The following is a 25,711-nucleotide window of genomic DNA, read 5'->3' on the forward strand; positions in this document are numbered from 1 at the left end:
TGAAGGGTGCGCGTGGTGCTGAGGGCTGCTGTGAGTGACTGCTGAAGCATGGGTGTGTGCGTGAGCTGTCAGTGGGGCCAGACTGCTAGAATGAGAGCACGGTGTGTTTGGGGTGCTGTGGGGAAAGGACGGCCTGTAGTCTGGAAGAGTCGGAGATGCGAGAGCTGAGTGTAAATGGCCTCCTGTGGGGCACTGGCTGTCATGTGCGGGGCGTCAGTGAAGCCCCGGGTGTGACCAATGCACGTGTGTACCTGCGCCAAGGATCCAGCGAGATGTCTCGAGCAAGGGCACCTGGTACAAGCTGAACCCTGATGAGACATAGTCCCCGGCAGTGACGTCACTCCTAACGCGCACATCTTTTCTATTGCAGTGACTGACGTGGTTGACCTGGACCTCGGCCTCTCAGGCCGCTCCGGCGGGATGGTCACAATCACCGTGCTGCTGGCAGTGGGGCTCTTCACGCTGGTTCCGGCTCTCATTGCAGCACTGGTCGTTGGGCGGGAAAAGTCACTGCTCCCCGACCCTATCTGGATCCCCAAACAGAAGTTCAAAAGGGCTGTAGCCAACCCCCTTCCGAGGACCTCTCTGTAGGCAAAGAGAAGGCAGGGCAGAAGTCAAGTCAAGTCAAGTCAAAAAATTTGTATAGCGCACTACATACCCAGAGGGTTTCAAGGCGCTTAGGAAGGGGAGGAAGATTATTTGTCAAATATCCATGTTTTGAGCTGCTTTCTGAACGCTAGGTGGTTCTGGGTGAGGCGAAGGTAAGCGGGGAGTGAGTTCCATGTCTTAGCAGCCAGGTAAGAAAAGGATCTGCCTCCCATGGTGGTCTTGTTGATGCGAGGAACAGTGGCGAGGGCTTGGCTGGAAGAACGTAGTTGGCGGGAGGGGGTGTAGAAGGATAGTCGAGAGTTGAGGCAATCTGGTCCGATGTCGTAGAGTGATTTGTGTGCGTGGGTAAGCAGTCGGAAAGTGATCCTTTTATTGACGGGTAGCCAGTGGAGGTCTTTAAGGTGACCAGAAATGTGTTCGTTGCGTGGGATATCTAATATGAGCCTGGCTGAGGCGTTTTGGATTCGTTGGAGTTTCTTCTGGAGTTTAGCGGTGGTACCTGCGTAGAGGGTGTTTCCGTAATCCAGTCGGCTCGTGACCAGAGCGTGGGTGACTGTTTTCCTTGTTTCGGAGGGGATCCAGCGAAATGTTTTTCTGAGCATGCGAAGAATGTTGAAGCAGGAAGAGGATACGGCGCTGACTTGTCTGTTCATTGAGAGTGAAGAATCCAGGATGACGCCAAGGTTCCGTGCGTGGTCTGTCGGGATGGGTGCTTTTCCGAGGGCTTCCGGCCACCAGGAGTCGTCCCAAGCAGAGGGGGATGTTCCTAAGATGAGGACTTCTGTTTTATCTGAGTTCAATTTCAGACGGCTGTCTTTCATCCATTCGGCTACTTCTTTCATTCCTTCGTGTAGGTTAGTTTTGGCGGTGCTGGGGTCATTGGTGAGAGAAAGGATCAGTTGAGTGTCGTCCGCGTAAGAGATGATGTTGAGGTTGTGTTGGCGTGCGATGGCCGCGAGGGGGCTCATGTATACGTTGAAGAGGGTGGGGCTGAGTGAGGATCCTTGAGGTACTCCGCAGATGAGTTCAGAGGCTTCGGACTTGAATGGAGGAAGGCGGACTCTCTGGGTTCTTCCGGTGAGGAACGAGGTGATCCATTCTAGTGCTTTTCCTTGGATTCCGATGTTATTGAGGCGTTGTAGAAGGGTGCTGTGGCAGACTGTATCGAATGCTGCAGAGAGGTCGAGGAGGATGAGGGCGACTGTGTCTCCATTGTCCAGTAGAGTTCGAATGTCGTCTGTTGCTGCGATGAGGGCGGTCTCGGTGCTGTGTTTTGCTCGGAAGCCAGATTGTGAGGGGTCGAGGGATTTGTTGGCTTCGAGGAAGGTGGCGAGCTGGTTGTTGACGGCTTTCTCGATGACTTTGGCCGGGAATGGGAGAAGCGAGATGGGGCGGTAATTTTTGAGTTCGGTGGGGTCGGCTGTTGGTTTTTTCAGAAGGGCGGTGAGTTCAGCGTGTTTCCAGTCTTCTGGGAAGGTAGCGGAGTTGAAGGAACAGTTGATGACGTCTCTGAGGTGCGGTGCTATGACGGAGTCTGCTTTGTTGAAGATGTGGTGAGGGCATGGGTCTGTGGGGGATCCTGAGTGGATGGAGTTCATCAGGCGGATGGTGTCCTCAGTGGAGATTGGGTTCCAGTCGTTAAGGGTGTTCACGGGGGGAAGATGGTCAGCAGATGGTAGGGTGGGTTGGTATCCGGGCTGGTTGTTAAAGCTGTTGTGGATGTCTGCAATCTTGTTGTGGAAGAATGAGGCTAGGGAGTCGCAGAGGGTTTGAGAGGGGGTGATGTCGTTGGAGTTGGCTGAGTGATTGGAAAATTCCTTGACGATGTTGAAAAGTTCCTTGCTGTTGTGGGCGTTGTTGTCAAGTCGATCCTTGAATGCTGTTTTCTTGGCTTTTCGGATCAGTTGGTGGTGAGTGCGGGTGGCGCTTTTGAAGGCGTCCTTGGTGCTGGTGGTTGGGTCTTTTTTCCAGGCCTTTTCAAGGGAGCGGCAGAGTTTCTTGGACTTCTTGAGATCAACGTTGAACCATGAGGCTTTCTTGCTGCCAGGTTTGTTTTGACGTTTTTTCAGTGGGGCTAATGAGTCAGCGGTGTTGGATAACCATAGGGTGAGGTTGACGGCGGCTTCGTTGGCGTCAGAAGAGAGGGCTGGGGAGTTTCGAAGGAGCGATGCGGAGATTTGGTCCGTGGTGATTTTGTTCCAGTTTCTTTGCAGGGTAGGTTGGGAGTGGTTGATGGGTTTCGGCTTGTTGTAGGTGAAGTGAACGCAGCTGTGGTCGGTCCATAGGAGATCCGTAGTGTGACTGAAGGAGACATGATTGCTGGAGGTGAAGATGGGGTCGAGTGTGTGACCTGCGATGTGGGTGGGGGAAGTGACTAGTTGTTTAAGTCCGAGGTTGGCGAGGTTGTCCACGAGGGTGGCGGTGTTGTGGTCGTGTATCTTTTCAAGGTGAAAGTTGAGGTCTCCTATAAGAATGTATTTTTTGGAGGGGAGCGCGTGTGGAGAGATGAAGTCCGTGATGTCTTCACTGAATTTTGCGCAAGGTCCTGGTGGTCTGTAGAGGAGAGTGCCTCTGAGTGTTGTTTTGGGGTCGATGTGGATCTGGAAGTGAAGGTGTTCCGAGTTGGCGAGGTTGGCGTCAGAGCTAGTAGAGATGTGGATAGATTTCTTATGGACGATAGCGATTCCTCCTCCTGTGTGGCTGGTACGGTCTTTGCGGGTGATCTTATAGTCTTCAGGGATGGCAATGGTGATGTCTGGAGCGGAGGAAGCGTTCATCCATGTTTCTGTTAGGAAGGCGACGTCTGGAGAGAAGGTGTCTAGTAGGTTCCATAGGTCAATGGCGTGCCTGTGCACCGATCGGGTGTTGAGAAGGATGCATTGTATGTGGTTGGGGTCGGGAATCTGTGGTGTGATCGTAGCGGAGATGTTGTCGGTGCCGATGAATTTGCAGGAGTAGCAGGAGAAAGGTCCATGGGTGTGTCCAGGAGCGGCTTGGACGCAGGTGGGGGAGCGGCCGGGGTTGAGGGCTAGGAGGGTGGCGGCATCATAGGTAATGCGGGGGGGCTGGGAGGCGCGAGGGGCAGGGGGTCTGGCGCTGGGCGCGGTCCAGGCGCGGACGGGCGTAGACGGGCTTACCTTTGGCGCACCTTCGGCGCGGATTGGGCGCAGTCGCTGCGCGTGAACGCTGCGCGCGGGAACTACTGTCATATGTAGATAGTGGAGGGGGAGGGGCGAGGGCGTCACAGCTGGGAGGCGGGGCGGGCACACGAGGACAACAACAAACAAAATGGAGGCGGAGGGGGGGGCACAGCGTAGCGCTACAGTCAAACGCACTAACAGGACAAAGCAGTGTGGAAACAAATAATAAAGCGCTAGCGAAGCAAAGCGCCAATAAGCAACACAGCAGATGAAGAGTCTACAATTAAAGCAGTTCAGGCAAGGCAGCGCTATTAATACAGCAGGCGGAATGTAACAAATCAGTTCAAACGAGGCAGCGCTAACAAATAATTAATGCAGCAGGCGAAACCAAATGAGAGACGCTTTTTAAATCAAGGTTCTGGCAATGCAGCGCGATAAAACCAGATGCCTGCAAGAGACACTGGGAGCGACCACTCAGCTTGTAGGCGAGGAGCGAGTCACGGCGCATGTAGGGAGTGGAGCACTCTTTCAATTCTGTGGGAGGGCGTCACAGCTGGGAGGCGGGGCGGGCACACGAGGACAACAACAAACAAAATGGAGGCGGAGGGGGGGGCACAGCGTAGCGCTACAGTCAAACGCGCTAACAGGACAAAGCAGTGTGGAAACAAATAATAAAGCGCTAGCGAAGCAAAGCACCAATAAGCAACACAGCAGATGAAGAGTCTACAATTAAAGCAGTTCAGGCAAGGCAGCGCTATTATTACAGCAGGCGGAATGTAACAAATCAGTTCAAACGAGGCAGCGCTAACAAATAATTAATGCAGCAGGCGAAACCAAATGAGAGACGCTTTTTAAATCAAGGTTCTGGCAATGCAGCGCGATAAAACCAGATGCCTGCAAGAGACACTGGGAGCGACCACTCAGCTTGTAGGCGAGGAGCGAGTCACGGCGCATGTAGGGAGTGGAGCACTCTTTCAATTCTGTGGGAGGGCGTCACAGCTGGGAGGCGGGGCGGGCACACGAGGACAACAACAAACAAAATGGAGGCGGAGGGGGGGGGGGGCACAGCGTAGCGCTACAGTCAAACGCGCTAACAGGACAAAGCAGAACATCCCCTTTTTCGCATCAGCTTTTCTGGGAGGCCCATGATTATGCTCTGGAGGGTTTTGTTGTGTCTCTCAACTAACCCATTGCATTGTGGCTGATCGGGTGTGGTGAACTTTTAGTTCACTCCACACTCCTTCCACATTCAGGTGACATGAAATTTGTACCTCTGTCAGTTAATACCGCCTAGGGGAAACACACTCTGGCAAGAATTCCCAGGAGGGCCTGGCCAACACAGGTGCTGTGGAGGTTCTGAGGGTTATTGCTTCTGGATACCTAGTGGAATGGTCCACCACCACTAGAATATAACTGTGCCCAAATGTTGTTGGAGGGTTCATGGGACCAATGATATCAATCCCAACCCTCTCAAAAGGAACCTGCACCACAAGTAGTGGTATGAGGGGGGCCTTTGTGGTACCCCCTAGGTCACCCCTGGCTTGACAGGTAGTACAGGAGTAACAAAACTGCTAAGGGAATTTCATGTGCCAAGGTGAGTAGGAGCCCCTAAACTTCAGAAGAATGCCCAACCTCTTGGTGGCACCAGGCTTGGGGTTTCTACCTTCTCAGTAAAGGAGTCCATCATCACAATAGATCCTGTGGGATCCACCGACACTCCCAGCAGCCTCAACAGCAGCTTGCTGTCTGAGGGGGTTCAAGAGTGGGGCAGGTTTGCTGCTCCATACTCAAGTCAGCCCTGGAAGTGTACCTGTCCCCAAGAACTCAACTTGATCAGGTGCTAGTTCATCTGAGACAGTTCCTTCACAGGGAATAAGATCATATCCTTACAAGAGACTGATCCTCACTCGGAGGGTGGGGGGGAAGACAGGGCCTTACCCCTCCTGCTCCTTCTCTTGGAAGGTCCTTGGTCCATTGTTCCAGGATCTGTTCGGTGTTTGTCAGTTTGGCCTGACCTGGTCACAGCAAACACATCTGCAGAGATGTCCAGCATTGCGGCAAAAATCCTAAGTTCCACTTCCGCCCAGGCTGAAGTCTCCAAATCATCGCCCAAAAAACATTCTACTGGTAGGTCTGAGCTAACAACAACTTTCTTAGGGCCAGTTACCCCTCCCCAGCTGAAATTAACAACTGCCAAGCAATGGTCAGTCCTGACATTGTTAGCATTGGTCACTTGGTACATTCTCCAAGTATGATTTGATCAGGAGCCACAAGATCCTGTGTCACCATAGTGACACTTGCACCTGTGTCCCTGCACGCTATGACCTCCTTACCATTGTTAAAAGGCTGTATTTGCCCAGATTACTGGGACGGACAAATAGGGTGACAATATCCATGCCACCACCATAGACTAGCACAGCCTGAGCTGGCGTTCTGACTAGTCAATAACCCATCTCAGAGACCAAGGTTAAACCTACTAATTCCTTGTTCCCTGTACCACCACTTGTACTTGTGCTAAGGGGCGCAGTTGCCTTAGGGGCAGTGGTGGTAGGAGGATTTTACTTGGCTTTTGGACCATCAGCATCTCTTGTCCAATGTGTCTTCTGTTTACAGAGATAACACAAAGGTTTATTTTTGCCTTTACATTTGCTGGATTGTGAATCATCCCCCAGGAGCATGTTTCTGGGGCCCTGATGACTGTTTTTGATCTTTACCCTTGTCCCAACCTTTATCTAGATTCTTGCTTCTTTTGGTTACCACCATTGTTCTGGTTTTATTGCTTCACCCTGGTTTTGACCCACTTATCTGCCTTCTTTCCCAATTCTTGGGGAGAAGTCAGATCAGACTCAATCAGGTATTGATGCAATAACTGATTTTGGCAAATAAGGATATACTCTCTCATAATCACATTGTACACTCCCTTAAAATCATTCACTTTGCTGCCAAACAACCAGCCTTTCAGAGCCTTAATGGCACTATCCACAAAGTCTACTCAATCCTGATTCTGTGCCTTCTGAGTGTCTCTGAACTTAATCCTATACTGTTCAGTGGTTAAGCCAAACCCATCAATGACAGCACTCTTCAAGATTAAGTAGTTGTCAGCATCCTCTTCTTTAACAGTGAGGAGCGTATCTCTACTTTTGTCAGCAAAGGAGAGCCACAAAATACCTGCCCACTGCTCTTGAGGGACCCTTAGTACTTTACAGGCCCTCTCTAAAGCAGTTATCTATTTATGGATGTTGACCGCAACATGGTAGGGAGGGACAATCTTGCGCAGGTTCCTATTATCAAAGGAATGTTCCTTAACTCTACGGACACTGTTGCTGCCACCATGGGTATCTAGTCCCAATTTTGTTCTGGCTCTCTGGACCTTTAGGAACTCGTTACCAAGGGTCAATTACTCTTGCCTAAGCCTAGCTTTCTCAAGTTTGAGAAACTGGTATGCATTATCATAACAGTGGTCCTTCTTGCTAGATACAGAGGTCCCTACAGACTGTCCTGAGGTATTACTTTCTGCAGAGGGAGATTGTGATCTCTTTGGTAAACTGTACACTCTTCCAGGAGGAGTAAAGAGAGGGTCCTCCACTCTCTTCTGGAAGATCTGAGTTGTCCAGGTGGGAACCATCAGGTTCCACCTGGTCAGTGTTAGATTCTACGTCATAGCAGGCGTCACCTCCTGACCTCTCTTCATTACCTGACCCACCAACTCGGTCCTGCTCATCTGACCCAACTTCCTTAGGTCATCTAACAGTAAGTAAAACTTTATTCGGTTTCAATATCCAGAAAACCATAAAAGTACATATTTAAAAGTACATTTATCAGAAAAGGAAACGTACATATACACTATTGAAAAATACCAGTTAAATAAAATAAAATGTACAAGATTTTTTTTTAAAAGGTTATGATTAAAGGTTCTTTCTGTGTCTGATACAGAATTTAAAAAACTTAATAGGTATAGCAAAATGTTCAAACTCTAAATGTTGAAGAACCAAAAGGGCAGGACGACATTGACGTAAGCCAAGACTTTTTAAAATTGGTACGAGATAGCGCTTTCTTGGTTCTGCATAGAATTTACAAAAGAGGGTCATATGTAATGTGGATTGGGAGGAAATACCATCACAGAGACATTGGGAGAGCAACCGCAACCAATCATTAGCTTCAGGGAATGCAGTTAACCTGAAAATTATATCCAGCCTAAAACGAGTCAGCAAAAGTCTGTCATAGCTGCCTAGAGGCCAGGTTAAATAGGGCTGAATCAACGTTGAGGTTTGAATCGATAAAGCGTGTTGAGTTGAGGATTTGTGGACTTCAACAGACAGGCGAAGCTCCGCTAGATGGGATAAACATTTAATTTTCAAAGTTTTCCTGCTGATATGACTTAGTTCTAAAGGGTTTAAATAAAATGGCTCTAGGCCCATATCATACAAGAACCCTTTAACATAATTGAGCCTTCCAATCTTTGAAGAGCTTTCTAGCAAAAGACAATCCTTCACAATATTTTAGGAGAAAAGTAGCTTTTCCGAGGTCTATATATGGTGCAATAGGAGTATGGGCTCTGCTTTAATGAGATCAGTGATATAGGGCAGGCTCAGCTCAAGATGGCAACTGATCGTGGATGTTCCCTGGGGAACTGCAAGAAGGAACCTCAGAAAGTTTTTCTTCACTTTTTGGAGGGAGTCAGCTTGAACGTATCCCCATACCCCAGCCCTGTAAGTAGCTGTGCTGAAACATTTGGCCTGGTATACTCTAATCAATTCCTTGGGCGCTCTTTTTCCTAATCTCTGGGTAAACTTTACCAGGGCCATAGTAGATTTTAAGAACTGAAGTTTTCTAGCCTCTATAGCTTTTTTCCAGGTACCTTTTTCGTCTATCAATATTCCCAGGTATGGGTATGTGGGGGTGTTCTCTACACTGGAATTGTTGATCTAAATCGTCATCCCTTTACCTCGTTTATGGCCACAGTTCATGATATATGTTTTTTTAATTTTTAAATCAAGATTTGACATGAATTTGATATAACGGGACAGATAACGCTGTAGTTCTATGGACGTGCGGGCTATGATCACAGCGTCGTCCGGATAAAGGAGGGCGGGGATTGGACGACGCTGGATTAGGGGTATGTCCTTTGCCCCGTCCAACATGGCTAATTCTAAGGAATTGGTGTACAAAATGAAAAGGAAGGGGGCCAGAACACAGCCCTGTCTGACCCCCGCTGTACTCTAAACGGTTCAGTCAATTCTCCCCCAATGCCGAATTTCACTCTGGCTGTGGCATTTGAATACATTTCCCGAAGAAATGTTACTAACAGTGCATCTACTCCCAAAGCAGTTAGGATGGTCCATAACTTCGAGTGGCCTACGCAGTCAAATGCAGCCGTAAGATCTACGTAGGCAAGTCGAAATCTTCCACCTTTTGCGTCCACGTACTTCCCCTTTATTAAGGACAGATTCAGAACTTGCTCAACCGTACCCAAACCTTCCCTAAAACCGTACTGGATATCCAATATAATCTGGTTATTTTTGGACCAGGACTGAAGTCGATCTAAGATTTTGCGGCCCACCGTTTTTCCGAATGAATCCAGTAGGGAGATAGGGCGGTAGCAAGTTGGGTTTAAACGATCACCCTTTTTAAATACTGGGATAAGAATGGACTTTGACCAGGAGTCTCAAAGGCCAAGTTTGCAGGTAGCATTTAATACCCTCAGTAAAATGGGGGCCCATAGATCTAGATTGAATTTGTAAAGATCCACTGGACCCCACCGGGCCCCAAGGCTTTACCTCCTTTACTGGCTTTTAATGCGGCCTCAACTTCATTTAAGGTGAAGTCCAGTGCAAGTGGAATGAATGGGGCAGTGTTTGTGTCCAGACTCAACTTTAGGGGTGGCTGATCTGTATTTTGGTTATCCACTATTCCAAATATATTTGAGAAATGGGCAATACAAGACTGTTCATCTATAGTTACCTCTATCTTGTTTATGTCTTTAGAACCTGTCAGGAAAGGTGAATTTATCACTTGCCAAAAGGCAGCACTATCATTTAAGCGACAGCTTTTGTGCAGTTCTGCCCATAATTCCTCTTTTATTTCTAGTTTTCTTGCCCTTAAGCCTTTGTTATAAATTTTCCTGAGATGAACAAGCTCTTTACTATCCCTGACTGGAGCGTTTAGTGCAATTTTCAGGTTTGAATGGGCTTTAATACAAGAGGAATTAAACCATCCTGCCTGATTGCGTTTTACTCCTTTGGTCTTAGAGGTTAGAGCTTTTTGGATGGAGTTGGCTACTAGCATAAAGTTATCTATGATCTCCTCTGGGGAAGAATTATCTGCTAACCAGATATTTATTTCCTACATGGAGTTCTTTTCAACTTTTTCCGTGATTTTTACTGGGTCGACTTTTGCCCACTTCAAAGCGTAACCATTTAGCCTAACCAATCTTATAGCCTCCTCCCGGTAGAGGTTCCGCTGTTTGTTCCTTTCTCCTAACATGGGAAGAGACAGGGAGATCGATATAGGAAAATGGTCACTAAATACAGAATCATGAAAATAATTTACAATAAAGGAGGAAGCAGTGCTTGTTAGAAAAATAAAATCAATACAGGTAAAAGCACCATTTTCATGAAAAGTTGGTTTAAGGCGTACCATAGGAGAGACCATTTCTACTGCCAAAGTTAATTGTAGACTCAAGATTGACTCATTTAAACAGTCCCCACTTTGGGAGTGGGTAAAAGGAGTGATATTTACATCATTTTCATCTGTGAGTCCACATGTATTTTTTCCATTGTGGGTGCAGAGCGTCAAATTAAAAGTCACCTCCCCAGATAATTTAAAGGTTTTTTCCTTGATATCTAATATTAAAATCTACAAGGTACGTACGAATTTCCTTAAAAATAACAATCAACTGTGTTGGAGATAGAGAGATAGATTATAGAATTTTCCTATCAGGATGGGGTCCGTATTATTTACATCAATTTGGATTATCTGGTAGTTGGGCTCGTTTTTTTAGGGCCGTGATTTTCCGGAATTTAATTACGTTGGTAACATACACCACTAAGCCTCCTTTTCTCCTTTTGCACGACACGCAGAAGATGAAATTGCGGGAGAGAAATACGTTTTATAGCCATTTAAATGGGCAGGAGAAACTGCCCAAGTTTTTTGTAAGTAAATGAGGTCATAATCCCGTACAAATGTAAGCCACTCGCCCATATTGACCTTTGTAATAAGGCCAGCAATATTCCAATAGATAATTTTAAAAGTTGCCCGCTCCCTAAGGGTGCAGCAAGTGGGGAAGTTGCTAAACAACTATGAAGATCATTGCCTTGAATTGAGTTAAACTGGTAAGCCAAAGTAAGCCTGGAATGAATATTGTGAGGGGATATCTGAAACGGGCTCAATTGGTGGTTTGGACAGGGAATCTGTGTTAATCCGTTTTTGGGAAGTCTTAATTAAATCTAAAATCATTGATGGATGGATTGTTTCTCTGGATACACTTGAGGGTACGCTTGAAGGAAAGGTCTGTAATGGGGTAGGGAAATAAACCCAACTGTTAAGTTTCATTTCGTCCAAGTGCAGACCCTTGATCGAGAGTTGATGGTCAATCGATTTCTTCAAGGGCAGATAACTGATTAAACCTGTTAATACTGAGCCATTTCCTTTTCCCCTATGATTTACTGTTGCCTTATAAAAATATCCCAAAGGAACAACCATGATGGTTGGATCAAATGCGGAAATTAGCTCTTTGTTATTTGAAAGAGATCGGACCATTCGTGGGGACCTAAAAGTTACGACGATACAATCGCCATATGTTGTTTTCGGCGAGGAACCCAACCATCCCACCCTGCGGACCATAAGAATTTCCTTAACGTTGCAGGGATTAAAGCGCTTATATTTTATTAGCCAGTCTGCTACTTTGTTTCGGAGCGATGACCAGGTTTCAATTTGGGCTTGTTTCAGAGGCAGAACCACCGTGAGGATTAAAACATATGGACATGATGCTGGGGGAAGATCTAAAATTACTCGGTTTTGTCGAGACAGGATAGTAGATGGATTATCATTATTTGATAAGTCATGTTTATTAATATGCTCTGGTGGTGGTCGTTGGGAGTTTGAGCCCAGTGTCATGGTTTTTCAGGGTTTCTGTGTTTGAAACTCTTGTTCTACCCGTCGTGGCCTCCTGAGTACTCTGGCTAAGACCTACATTTTGTATGGGTGCATCTGCCCTTGCATCTTGGACTGAAATTTGATTCGTAGTGGATAGTTTATATGACTCAATATCCTCTATTAATTCATCCAACTTGCTCTCTATTATGCTAAATCTCTCGTTAATAAGGGTGCTCACCAATGTCATCATAGCCTTGGTGTGTTCTTCTAAGAGACCCTTGATAAGCGTTTCAAAAATTGAGTTGGGACTGGTTATGCTCTTAGCAGGGGCCTTAATGGGGAGGGGGGGGGGGGGGGAGGATTGTTCTGGTTAGATAAGAATCAACCACCTCTATTTGTGAGTCTGAGGAGTGCATTTCCCTACAGATTGATTTTTGGGGAGCCTTTTTTCTCCCATTGTTCCGCCCTTTGATACCCTATTTCTTTGAGCATGGTATTGGCCCCTTCTTTGTTTTTTGTTGATTTCGAGTTTGGGGGGGGGGGGGGAGAGATAAGGGTTGGGGGTTTGAAATGGTAGTTCTTTGCTGGATTATGACCCTCTGTGCTAATGAGGTAAAATTTTCTTCCCCCCTAGTTAAAGGGAACAGTGTTGGGTCAAGCGAAAGCCTCCGTTCCGTCAGCTGAATCTCATCGCTGAGCAGGGATTCGGCTCTAACCAAGAAGGCATCCAGGGTTCCCACTGTGCTCTTTCGTTTATCCATCTTAGTTTTGCTAGTTTTAGGAAGGATACTCAATGTAGACGCAGAGAAAGCTTATAAACAGAAGACTTGGGGTTCTGGTCTACACAGGGGTCAATTGGGTCCCAAAAACTAGAAAATTGAGCTAAAGACAAAGTACCAAGGGGGGGGGGGGGGAGGGGGGGGGGTGGCCCTGCCCTGCCCCTTCCTGGCCCAGACGGGCCCTCATTTGGCCCGGGCTTGGCCCGGCGCACGTCCCGCGCCACAGTACGCGCAGCGGGGGTTCGTACCTAAAAATATAGGCTGTGGGCGGCGGAGCGCAGTGTTAGGTACAGGGCTCCTGGGTGTTGGAGTCCCGATTATGCTCCCACTCTCCCTCAGCTGGCTACAAGTTCTGGCAAGAGTCCCGTTGGTTCCAATGTCAACCGCTGCGAGCAGTAACATCTCTACCAGACATTGAGCATTGGCACTGCTCCCTGTGTTCAGCTTTCTAGAAGAACACAGGGCTTTCAATTCCTGGAATGAAAGCTCACTGTACAAGGCAGAGAGCCACTGGCATCTCCTTTAGTAGACATACTAAGTGTGGTGAGGTGTTGCACCTCCCTAACCTTTTGGGAACTAAACTCTCTCAGGTTGGAGGTTGGAGAAAGGGTGTGCGAGACCCTTGACTTACCCAACCCTAAGTTCAGTAGAACTTACTTATTCTAAGCTAGTAGTATATGTACAAAGTACTAGTGGTTTCTCAGTTAATCAATACAAAGATTCATCTGTTAAAACAATGCAGGCTTGAATCCCAGTGCTGCCACCAATGTGAGAAGTTGGCCTGGTATATGCTGTCCACTAATTAAAGTGGGCACCTTGCACCAGTTCAAACGACCCTTATGGTGATTTAAGAGGTCAAAGATAGCCTTAGAAAGGTATCCAAGTGGTAGGTGTGGAGAGCAGCCTTCAGGCTTATTCTTGAAGGAATGTTAGGCAGCTTGTTTTACCAGAATGCAACCATATAGTATTGTTTAAATGAAAGGAGAAACACACAGTAGTTATATAAATATGTATTTATTAATACAACACTTTCTAATGTGACACCGTATCTCATACACAGAGATAATCACAAAGCACACAATACTTTAGCACAGAAATGATAGTAAATAGCAATAATACACAGTGGGCCCCAGGAGGGACCAAACCATATACTAAAATAGGTATAAGAACCACGACTCGAGTCAAGACAATGTCTAGAGGTTGTAGAATCGCTTGGACCCCAAGGAACCACCCAAGGTGAAGTAGGTAAGGACCCCACGGAGGACGGGTCCAGTGTGGGAACACAACTGCGTGCTCCATACAATTCTATGGTAATGTCGCGGTTGACGTTTTAGAGTTTAAGGATCCTTCCCAGTGGAATTCGAAGAAACCCTGTATAAGTTAGGAGGTTGGAGAGCCACCCCACCTGTGGATCCCGAATTACTAGAGTTACCTAAACCAGGAAAGCCGGGTGTATGGGTCTGAAGTGGTGTCGGAAACCGCCATCGAACCCAATGGAGGACTACGAAGAGCCGCTGTTGGAAGGAAGAAAAGTGTCCGTCAGAATCCAGGTGGATTCTTGTTGAAGAGTACCTGAAAGCAGAGAGAACATAGTCTGGGTCACTCAGGAGTGACCAGGGGCTCGGTAGACTAATGCCCACCGTTGTAGAGTGTTTCAGGTGCGTTGATGGAGTGCTTTACTCTTCAGCTATAGGGACCAGGAGACGCTGAGGATGACCAGGAGCCGGATACGAGCTGTCCTACAAAGGATGTCGAGCACTGAGGGGGTCGGTGTCCGGCGTGAGCACCAACAAGCCTTGGCAACGACAACCCACGTTGATTAAGGTTTGGACCAGCAAGGTCCTGGGGTCTCACCAAACACAGGGGAGTCAGGACAGGCCTGGAGCAACCAGGAGAGCCCAAGAAAAGAAAGTTGACCCTCAAATGGAACAACAGGCCGGAGGCACAGGAATTGCCAGAGACCTCAAGCACTTTCACCAAACAGCAGCCCACGGAGCACTCCGAGTGAGGAGGCCGGAGATCTTGGTAGGAAATGGTGCCAGAGGTTGGGGCTATCCGGAGCCCAATACACTTGTTAGGGAAATGCCAACAAGCATATTCAATTGAAAATGTACGCAGTGCACAGGGGTTCGGGTATTGCAGCCCCCAGGAGGGGTTCAGATCTCAAAATTGAGAGGGCAGCTCGGACCTTGAGGGAAGTAGGAACCCACCTCCTGTGTTGTTGAAACCTTCAGAGTCCGTAGGAGCTCAGGGTCAGCAGACGCGACAGCAGTGTTGCGGTGCCTGCAAATGAAGGGAGTGACTCCTTCACTCCAAGGGAGATATCTTCAGTTGTCCTGAAAGTGCCACAGGTCCTGCATGGAGCCTGTATGGTGCACAGGCACAGACGATGCTTCTGAATGAGAGGGAGACAAAGTCGGGCTTAAACGAAGTCCAGCATGTCCAGACGGTCGAAGTGCAGTTGTTTCTGGTTCAGAATCTTGCCCACCTCGAATCTAGGGTCCTACAGCCAGGTTCCTTTCGTACCCATGGGAGAGGGTTGGACAGACTCAGGAGACCCTCGCAGGGGAGGGTCTGGACAGTGAGGAGGTTACTCCCTTGTCCTTTGTCAAGTTTCGCTCCAGAGCAGGAGCCAAAGGCTCCCAGGACTGGTTTGAGCTGGACTATGCACAGGGACACCAAATGTGCCCCTCATTCAGACATTCGAATGCAGGCAAGCACTTCACCCAGCCCTAATATACTTAATCCTATCTGGGAGGTGGTCACACCTCTCTGTGACAGGATGCCTATTGTTCTGCCTCAACCTTGGCTCAGAAGCAGGAGGGCAGAAATGTGTCTCTGGTCAGCAGCTACCATTCTGTGCTGCCCGGGACCAGAAGGCTGTTACCGGGGAAGACCAGGGACCAAGGAAGCTCGCTTCCGAGAGGTGAAATCATATCTCCCACACCGTTCGAGTATGATTCCACAATGTTTGACACCAAACACGATAGGGTTACTTTCAGCCGTTTTAGAGTTGGTCATCATGTGGTCACATAATGCCACTCTATATGACATAAGTGGCTGATGCACTGACAACCCGAGAGAATGCTCATGCAGTGGCACCCTCTGACTTACAACCAAGCACCCTGCCCTCAGGATTGTAAAGGCCTGCTAGAGGGGTGACTTATAGGTTTTAAGTGCAGTGACCCTTAGATATAGTACACCCATATCTTAAGTGGTGCATGCACCAACTTACACGGCTGCCACGGAGGCCTGTATGTTCCATTTTGCATGGCCTCTAATGGGTGGCATAATACCGGCTTCAACCCATGGGAGGCCTCTGGGGTACCTCTGCCCTGGGTACATGGGTACCATATACAGGGGACTGACAAGGGTACCCCAGTATCCAATCTGGAGTCTACCAGAGTATATAACATACTAGTTTAGGGAGAAACCAGCTAGATTGGGGTCCTAATTAGCAGGATCCTAGTCAGACTATTCAACAAGCATTGGCATAGCCAATAGGTCTCACCTTTGGGATCTTATAAGTGTTTAGCTACAGTTAGCGGTTTTACTAATGTTTGTAAGCTATTTTGTGGAGTATTGTGGCTGCAGTGCAGCATATTGATATTTTATAATAAAAAAGTGTTAAGCATTTTTGTAACTTTATATATCATCAAGAAGATAGTGTACAACTGAACAACCTTATGGGAGGATGGAGTTTGGGAAATAGTTCCTAAATTATAAGGCGAGCAGCAGACGGACAGTAGGGAAGAATGAATAGATGCCATATTTCGAGGGCGTATTGAGGCGGTGCTAAGGTGGTGATGTGCTGGTGCGGTGGTGATGCATAGGTGATGCTGAGTGATACTCAGATGGTGCTGAGCTTGTGCGTACCTGCATGCGCAAAGGATAGTAGTAAGCACTTAATCTCCCTGTACCTACCAAAAAATAACTGTGCCCTTATGTGATGTAACTTATGCTCATGTAAAAGCGCTTCCATATCTTCGGGTTGAGTTTGCGCTTTATAAAAAAAAAATTAAAAAGGGAAAGTTTTCTGGATGCGAGAGAAAGCAGAAGACATAATATATTTAACCCACCTCATCCACTTTGAAGTGTGAGGCTTGAGGAACGGAGACAAGATAAAGATACAGCGACTCCATGTGAAGCTGTTGCCCCACAGTAGGGCTGTTTGGGTTTGTAGTTGTTAATGTTTCTATTAACAGCTAGAGGTGGACTTGCCATAGACGTTGCAAGAGGCCTGGGTCAGAATCAGTGACATTTCAGCATTTCCAGTGTCTGCCGTATATGCTGTTTCTGTGACAGTCGCAAAGCAGGCTCCACTATGAAAGGCCTTTAGGGCAGAGTCAGTGGCATGCTAGGTGCATGACTGCAGGCCCAAAGGATAGTAGTAAAGTATTTTTCAATTTGTAGATTGTGCGGTCGTTGCAAGCAGAGTAAACCATTTAATAAAAGTTAATGGCACAATGTAAACAAAATATAATAATGCATCAAACGCTTGCTGTTTCTCTGCTGTGGTTAAGGAACTAATGTTAAAAAGTGCATTACATTAACCAATATATCTCTCTGATAATAATAAACCCTTTACTGCAATCAACAAAGACGGCTTGATCTTACAAAAAAAATTAAAAAAACAATACGAAAACAAACAGGAATTATGGGTATTCACCCATACACACAGGAGCATGTTAAACATCGGCTTCCACTTTAAACTGTGAGGCTGGAGGGATGTAGGCTCAGTAAAGATACTGTAACTCCGTATAAAGCAGTCGCCCAGAGTGGGGCTGTTTATGTTTGTAGTGGCGTATCGGGTGCCTCGCCTGGTTGACAGGGCTCCAAAGGATACAAAGTGCAGCTCTCCCGGAAGATGAAAGAGTAAAAGATTACAAAATTGCCAATAAACCGAGAGGCGTTTGAGCCCCCCATCGTGGGCTGGACGCTGGCAGCAAACTCTAAAGAAGGGGTAAGCTCCTGCTGAGGAGATCATTCCAACACTATGAATTTTAAGAAGCCACAGTGCCAGTAACGTATGTTGGAAGCATTTGTTCTAATCGTAGCAGGCATGCAAGCTCCAGCTGCTGACACTGAGCCAAACCGAAGCAAAGCAAGCGCACGCATCTCACGCTGAAGGTTAGAGCGGCCGCGAGCAGCCCTATGAATTTAAGGAGCCACAGTGCCAGGAACGTATGTTGGAAGCATTCGTTCTAACCGTAGCATGCATGCAAGCTCCAGCTGCTGACACTGTGAGACAAACTGAAGCAAAGCAAGCACACGCGTCTCACGCTGAAGGTTAGAGCGGCCGCAAGCAGCCCTATGAATTTTAAGAAGCCACAGTGCCAGTAACGTATGTTGGAAGTATTCGTTATAACCGTAGCCGGCATGCAAACTCCAGCTGCTGACACTGAGACAAACCGAAGCAAAGCAAGCGTGTGCATCTCCCACTGAAAGTTAAAGCGACCGCGAGCAAACAGCTCTTATCAAGCACTCGTGCTTGTGCTGGCATCCATCTTGCGGCACAAGAGCCATCTGTTTTCAATGAGCACGAGCGTCGATGCTCGCTCCCGCAAGGTGGATGCCAGCACAAGCATGAGTGCTTGAAAAGAGTGAGCTGACCAATTTCTAAAGGTCAGTATCACATTTAGCAAAAAGTGAGGGTAACCACAGGAAGCAGATCCTACTTTCCTACACCTATGGTCTGCCTTTACACAAAAGGCCTAATGACCCAGCATTGTCACTTCAATCAGCTTAGAACAAGGGTAGGGGAGACAGGAAATTCCATACCCTTTAAAGCAACTGTCTAGAAGCTTCTCTGACCTTCCAGAACCACGAAACCAAGGTATAAATGCTGGACCTCAGACCCTAACTCTTCAGTACACTTCTGGACCTGTGGATACTTTATCAGGAAGAAGAACTGCTGTGCTGCTGAAGGACTTCCACTCTGCTGGTATGCATTCTGCTGGTCTCCTGCTTTGATGTGCAGACCTGATGGCTGCTGCCAGCGGCCTGGGTGAGGAGAACCATGCCTGAATATCTTGAACACAGAACCCAGAAAGACTAAGGGTTAGTTGGTTGACCTCCTGATCTAGGGTGACAGTGCATTCCGGGTTTGCCGGGAAAGTCCCAGTTTTTCACCAGCAGCCCCGGCAGATTTCGGCAAATTTCACACATTACGGTTTTCAGAAAGGGATGACTGTAAATAGCGGAATATGCATTAATATGCTTTCTGAGCTAGGACGAGGTAGCAGTTCTTAAAAGAAAGCAATTTAATTAACACACAGGAGGCTGGGTTTTAAGTCTGCATTTTATTTAGTCCCTTGTCTGTGTTTGTGTTGATGAACACTGTAATTAAAGTATTCTGTGCCAATATAAAATTGTAGTCCTTCTTCCATGTTTTTTTTATGTCCTGCTTTTTGGTTTTCAAAAACTGGTTAACCTATCCTGATCTGAAGCCTGAGAGACAAACAGGCTTCCAACAACCTTGCTTCTACACCTGAACTCTGCCATCTGCGACTTTGCCCTGCCAAGAGGTGCCACACCAGTCCTGGACCCTTGGAACCAGGCTTAAGGTGCTTTGCCAGCTCTTTGGAGCCAGTGGAAATGACGCATCTCTGCTGCTGCACAGTGCAACCCCAAGCAAAACCGATGCATTTCCACTACTTTGTGGATTGGATGCATTGCAAAGACTCACACTGTCGCCACAGCCCGCATCGATTTTAGAACCGCTGCTACGGAACGCCTCTTTGGCACAGGCCCTCGCATTTCTCGTCGACGAACTTCGCATCAACCGACTGCGCGACACTTCCCAGACTTCGGATCGCAAGCCCTCTTTGTCAGGATCCTCATCGTCAACGCAACAATCACTGTGTTACTGTTTTAAGTGTTGCACAAATAATTTACACATTGCCTCTAAGTGAAGTCTGACTGCTCTGTGCCAAACTACCAGAGGGGTGGGGCACAGGTTCAGTTGGGGTTTGCTTGTGCATAAGCATGACAAGGACAGTCAACCAGTAACTTTACAAAAGGCCAACACAGTTCCAGAATATGATAAGCTTATCTTCCTGGAGAAAATGTGTTAAAACCCACCTGCATGTTCCCATGATGTAATTTGATGTTATTACGTCCAGAGGTTATGATATGGCCCCATTCTTCTTTGTAGGTACTTCAGAGACGAGTACATCCTTCACACAGCCATTATAGTTTTCCAGTCTCTTTCTTGCATTCTTGTCACCTGCAAATGATTGATGTCACCATTCAGGTTTTTAAAGTAATGCAAGATTGCCTTGATCTTTAACAGAGTTGTTAAACAAATAAAAGTAAAATCTAGAATTTATTCATGCCGTATTGGTGTATTCCTGTTAATGTCATGGGTGATATATTTTGAATAATAGTATGAGGTTAGCTGGCAAGGGTGAACAAAGGAAGTAAAACAATTGACCAAAAACATAACCCAATATTGCCGGACCTAAAGGGTAGATGGTATAGAAGGAGAGTAAAGCTGAAGTAAACATGAAGATATTTTTCAGCAACCAAGCAAATTCCAATTCTCCCTCCCTAAAATTCAATTAACACATCAAGCTATAAGTATAGTGTATCCCACTAAGCATTACTTGAACCCTATGCTTCTAGAGGTGCAGATGGAGACATGCAGCAGGGACTAAGCATACAATTCTATGGCAGGACCGGAGGCTTCGGATTATGCCTTTCTTCATTTGCTTTATTGCCAAACACAGCAGCAAGAAAAACTACAAACAACTAAATTTCCCATGAACATTAGTGAAAGAAAAAAAGAGTCACAATGGTAGTCCTTTGTTGCTCTCCGCACTCCGGCAGCTCCCATCATGCCTTGCAGCTGCTTCCTCTTCCTTCGCTGATCAGCAGCAAGTTAAGTGGTTTTCTTTGCTTCTCTGTGGCTTTTTGGGACTGTGTGGGTAGCGTTTTGGGTTGTAAGGCAAGCGTTGACCTTCTCATTCTTTCAGAGTCCCTTAGCGATCGCGGGACGCTTTTTAGCGCTCCTCACGCGATCTGGTCCTAGTGTGCTGTGCGGTGTGCGCTTTCCACCGCTAGGGGACGAGTTTTTCCTTTGTGTATAGTGCGCCTGAGGGACGCTTTTGAAGCGGTGTTGGCGCGTTTGTGTGACTTACTTACAGTGCCCCCTGCCTCCCGGCCTGACACCCTGCGGGGTTGTAAATTTAGGGTTGCCCCAGGTTGAACGCCCGAGAAGGGTTGTATCTTTCTGTTTTTGGTGGACACCCTGCGGGGTCGTAATTAGCGCCGGCGTGCTGGTGCTGGGAACGCTTTTGCTGGGTTGGCGCCCTGTGAACTAGAGGGCTGCAGCGTTCCCTGGGCTCTGTCCCGTGAATTGTGTGCCTTAGTGCCCCCCTCACTGTCTGGGCCCCCTCCCAGCTTACATTTGGTGCCTGTTAGGGCCTGTATTTACTGGCTGTGCTGCAGATCCTTACTTGCCAGAACTCACTTCAATAATGCAAGGGGATCACAAGCAGTATGCAGAGGGAGACCCCCTCAGCTACGCATTGTGGGATGACTATTTCTATCAAGCCGTGGATGATTCCATTTATAGGGCGGTGGACCAGGCCATGGTGCCCCTGGAGCAGCGACTCACGGCGTGTTTGGATGAGGCTTACTCCAAGTTGGCGGCTCTGATTCCCGCGCCGGCCACGGTCCTGGACTCTGCGTCCTCGTCCACCCCTCCTCCACCCAAAATGCCCTGTACAGAAGGGGTTGACGCAGAAGCTTTCGCTCGTGTTAAGAGCGCCTTCAAGGCGCTTGAGGGGTCCCAAGCCAAACCCAAACCCGCGGAGGTCCCCCCCCCCCCCGACCCCGCGTACTCTGTCCCCAGTTCCTCAGGACGATGAGGATTCCCCGGATTCGGATGAGGAGGCTTGTTCCTCGAGGTCCTGGCTCCCGTCTCAGGCGGCTTCTTCAGAGGGCCCTTCAGACATGTTGGACCCGGACGACATCGTCCACCCCGGTCCTCTGACTGGGTCCCGGGTGACAAGGTGGCCAAGTATGTGGCCGGTCGCTTGCGCAAACCAGTAGAGAAGGACGCACGCAACCGCCTTCGGGCGGAGTGCCCTCGGCCTACCCTGGAGGGCAAAGTGGCTATGACGCCAGACATCGACCCTAAAATGGCGACGTTCCTGGCAAAGTTTGTTAGGGATCCCCGTAAGGGGATTGACAGGTCCTGGCGCACTTGCCAGGAGAAGTTGTTAGATGCGGTTGGTCCTCTGACCAAAATCCTGGACATGGCAGAAGAGGCCAAGGTCACAGGAGATCAAATCTCCCCGGAGGTCCTGTCCAACTGGGCCCAGCGGGCCATTGTCTTTCTTGGAAATGCGAATTGTGCCCTCTCTACGGAGAGGAGGAGGTCTCTATTGATTAAAATTGACCCTAAATTGAGTGACCTCGCTTCTTCGGAGGCCGGCGCTGTGGCTCAGGGGGGTCTGTTCGGGGACCCTTTTATTAAGGAGCTTGGAAAGTTCGTGGCAACCTTTACTTCCTTGGACAGGGCGCAGTCCAATATCAAGAAGGTTTTTGCCCCTCAGGTTTTTGAGGGGGCCGGACGTGGCAGGGGCCCCTCGTTCGGCCGTGGCAACCCCTCTGATCGGGGACAAGGCTCCGGCCGCGCCCAGGACAGTGCCCGCTTCAACAACTTCTACCCCACCCGGGGCCAGCAATTTCGGGGCCGTGGCGGCGGCCAGAGGAGGTGGAAGAGGTGAGTGTACTGCCCTCAGCGAGTTTGCGGGTTGGGGGGCGCTTGGCGCAGTTTCTCCCCGCGTGGGCTTCCCTGACCAGCGATGCTTGGGTGCTGCAGACGGTCCAGGGCTTCCAGTTGGAGTTTCATGGCCGTCCGTACCAGCCTCAGCGTCCCCCTCCCATTGCCTTTTCGCAGCGCGACGCAGATTTAGTGCGCAACGAGGTGTCCGCCCTCTTCCACGAAGGGGCGATTTGTTGCGCGCAGGAGCACCCCGGGGGTTTCCTCAGCAATCTATTTTTGGTCGACAAGGTCGATGGGGGCCGTCGTCCAGTCATCAACTTGAAGGAGTTCAACGAATGGTTGGTTTACCGCCATTGGGAATCCATCTTCTGAGGGACGTTTTGCGTCCATCAGATTGGATGGTCAGGCTCGACTTGAAAGACGCTTACTTGACCGTGCCCGTTTTACCCCCTCACCGTTGTTTCCTTCAGTTTGCATGGGACGGTCAGGTCTACGAGTTCACCACGCTACCTTTCGGGCTCTCCTCGGCGCCGTGGTGTTTCACAAAGGTGTTGGATCCGGTAGTCGAGGCTTTGCGGGCTCAAGGTATCCGGATGATCGTTTACCTGGACGACATGCTCTTCATGGACCAGTGTCCAAAGCGCCTTTCGTCCCAGCTTCAGGTGGCTGTCAACCTCCTCCAGGATCTGGGTTTTGTTATCAACGAGAAGTCGTCTCTTCTGGTTCCCACCCAGTGCGCCACCTTTTTGGGGTTCACCGTCGACTCGGTGGCAGCCACCTTGAGCCTTCCTGCTTGGAAGATGGCGGAAGATCAGGCACGAGTTGCGTCAGACGCTGGCGAAGTCTCACACATCCTTGTGCCATTTGGCGCGGGTGGTGGGTCTCCTGTCCTCTTAAATTCAGGCCATCTTCCCAGGCCCCCTTCACTATCGGGCCATGCAGCGCCTGAAGGCGTATCACCTCCGGAAGGGTTTGACTTACTCCCAGATGATCCCATTGTCGGAGGAGGTGAGGGACGAGATGCGATGGTGGCTAACGCACATGGAGGCTTGGAATGGCCGTGCGATCTTCGGCTCCGAGCCGGATGTCATTATCGAGTCCGACGCCAGTCGCTCTGGTAGGGGAGCCAGGTGCAGAGAGTTTTCCAGAGGGGGAGCCTGGTCAGCCCACGAACAGTCATTGCATATCAACTGTTTGGAATTGCTAGCAGGCTCCTTTGCGGTCCAGTGTTGGACGAAGGACAGGGTTCAGTCTTGTGTCCTTCTCTGGATAGACAATGTATCAGCGGTCTGTTATATCAACCACCTGGGAGGAACCAGGTCCAAGCTGCTAGCGGACCTTGCCAAGGATTTTTGGCACTTTTGCCTGGACCGGCAGGTGTCGGTCACGGCGGAGTACCTGCCGGGTCGTCAGAACGAAGTGGCCGATTGGCACTCCCGGCACCTGCTGGACGCCAGTGTATGGAAGTTGGACCCTCTGGTGTTCTCCTGGTTAGCGGACAGATGGGGCCCCTTTTCGGTGGACCTGTTTGCATCGCGTCTGGATTATCAGCTTCCGAGGTACTTCAGTTGGCGACCGGACCCTCTGGCAGAGGCGACGGCTGCTTTCCTTCAGGACTGGTCGGGCGAGCAGGGGTACGCGTTTCCCCCGTTTTCCATGATAACGCGAGTGTCGGCGTCACTCCGCCGTCAGTTGGCGGAGGTGGTTCTGATCACCCCTTGGTGGAGGTCTCAAGAGTGGTTTCCGGTTCTTCTGGAACTTTCTTGGGATTCTCCAATCCTACTCCCCCACTCTCCTCATATTCTGCTCAGTCCGGAGGGGCTTCCCCACAGGTTAGTGCAGGAGGGGTCTCTGCGTTTGATGGTTTGGCAGATCTCCGGCGTCGCTGGACGCTCGCAGGCCTTTCGGGAAAGGCAGAAGACTTACTCTCCAAGGCATGGGCCGATAGCACGACCAGGAGATACCGGTCTGCTTGGCATAGATGGCGTCGCTGGTGTCTGCGACGGGGTCTTGATCCCGTGGGGGCAGAAGTAGTGCAGGTACTGAACTTCTTGGCGGGATTGGCAGAGGATGGCCTGGCTTACCGGTCAGTGAATACCTTCGGTTCAGCTATCTCAGCCGGTCATGACCTGGTTCAGGGTTCCCCGGTTGGGGAACATCCTTTGGTGTGTCGTCTTTTGAAGGGGATTCGCCCCTCGTTGCCCCCAGAGCCACGTTACACCGTCCTTTGGGATGTGAACAGGGTTCTGAACTTGTTTCTGTCCTGGCAGCCAAATCGTTTTTTGTCTCGCAAAGAGCTCACAGCTAAATTGGCTATGCTGCTGTGTTTGATATCTTGCAGGAGGGTTTCGGATGTGCGAGCATTAGACATCACTGCTAGAGTATTCTCCCCTGACGGGGTGTCTTTTACGGTTAGTAGGCGGACTAAGTCCCTTTCGAGAGTGATCTCGTACCCGGCCTTTCAGGACTCCCCTAAGCTGTGTGTGGTGTAGTGCCTCCGTGCCTATGAAAGTTTGACTGAAGACACTTGTCCTCCGGGCGAGAGACAATTACTTATTGCCCTACGTAAACCGTACAAGGCAGTCTCTTCCCCAACTATAGCCAGGTGGGTGCGTTGGGTAATGCTGGAGGCAGGGATTGATACCAAGCAGTTTGGTGCTCATTCAGCGAGAGGGGCGATGGCCTCTAAAGCTTTTGCCCGTGGGGCTCGGTTGGAGGATCTGATGAGGGCGGGCGATTGGTCCTCAGACTCCGCTTTCAAGAGGTTCTATTTTAAGCCAGTGTAGGAGGTTGCCCGGCTAGTGGTCGACAAGCATCGAACTGGCATAATCCGAAGCCTCCGGTCCTGCCATAGAATGAGAATTTGCCTAGCCTTGGTGCTGGCAAGTTCCAATTCTATTAAGGACTCGGAGACGAGGATTATCCCCCCAATGACTTCAGGGAAGTGGACCCTCCCCGTACGGAATGCAAGTAATGCATTTATGAGGTTTTTATTACTGGCTATGCTGATAGTACCTGCAATGTTCTTTGACATGCGTTTTTTACACTTGTAGCTGCTCGGTGTCTGACACTGCGTATTTTGCAGGGAATGACGGTAATAAACAGGAGGCGTAAGATGAATGGAGCATGGGCTTCGCGCGAAGGAAGAGGAAGCAGCTGCAAGGGATGATGGGAGCTGCCGGAGTGCGGAGAGCGACAAAGGACTACCATTGTGACTCTTTTTTCTTTCCCTAATGTTCATGGGAAATGTAGTTGTTTGTAGTTTTTCTTGCTGCTGTGTTTGGCAATAAAGCGAAGGAAGAAAGGCATAATCCTCGCCTCTGAGTCCTAATAGAATTGGAACTTACCAGCAC

The 25,711-nt window shown here is 48.9% G+C and overlaps 1 protein-coding gene across 2 annotated transcripts in view; it reads right to left on the reverse strand.

The window, feature by feature from the left end:
- The window catches only part of LOC147708292 (E3 ubiquitin-protein ligase RNF146-like), a 128,141-nt gene that overhangs the window by 45,694 nt on the left and 56,736 nt on the right, over positions 1–25,711 (reverse strand). Inside the window, exon 2 of one of the 2 annotated variants that reach the window (XM_086927017.1) lies at positions 19,706–19,850. The exons of the other annotated variant lie outside the window; for it this stretch is intronic. Within the exon in view, the coding sequence (XP_086783143.1) occupies positions 19,706–19,719 (14 nt within the window). The 5' untranslated portion in view covers positions 19,720–19,850. The remainder of the gene's footprint in view (positions 1–19,705; positions 19,851–25,711) is intronic. 2 annotated transcript variants of the gene reach the window in all.

This window comes from Lissotriton vulgaris, chromosome 6, assembly GCF_964263255.1.
Source record: "Lissotriton vulgaris chromosome 6, aLisVul1.2, whole genome shotgun sequence".
NCBI lineage: Eukaryota > Metazoa > Chordata > Amphibia > Caudata > Salamandridae > Lissotriton > Lissotriton vulgaris.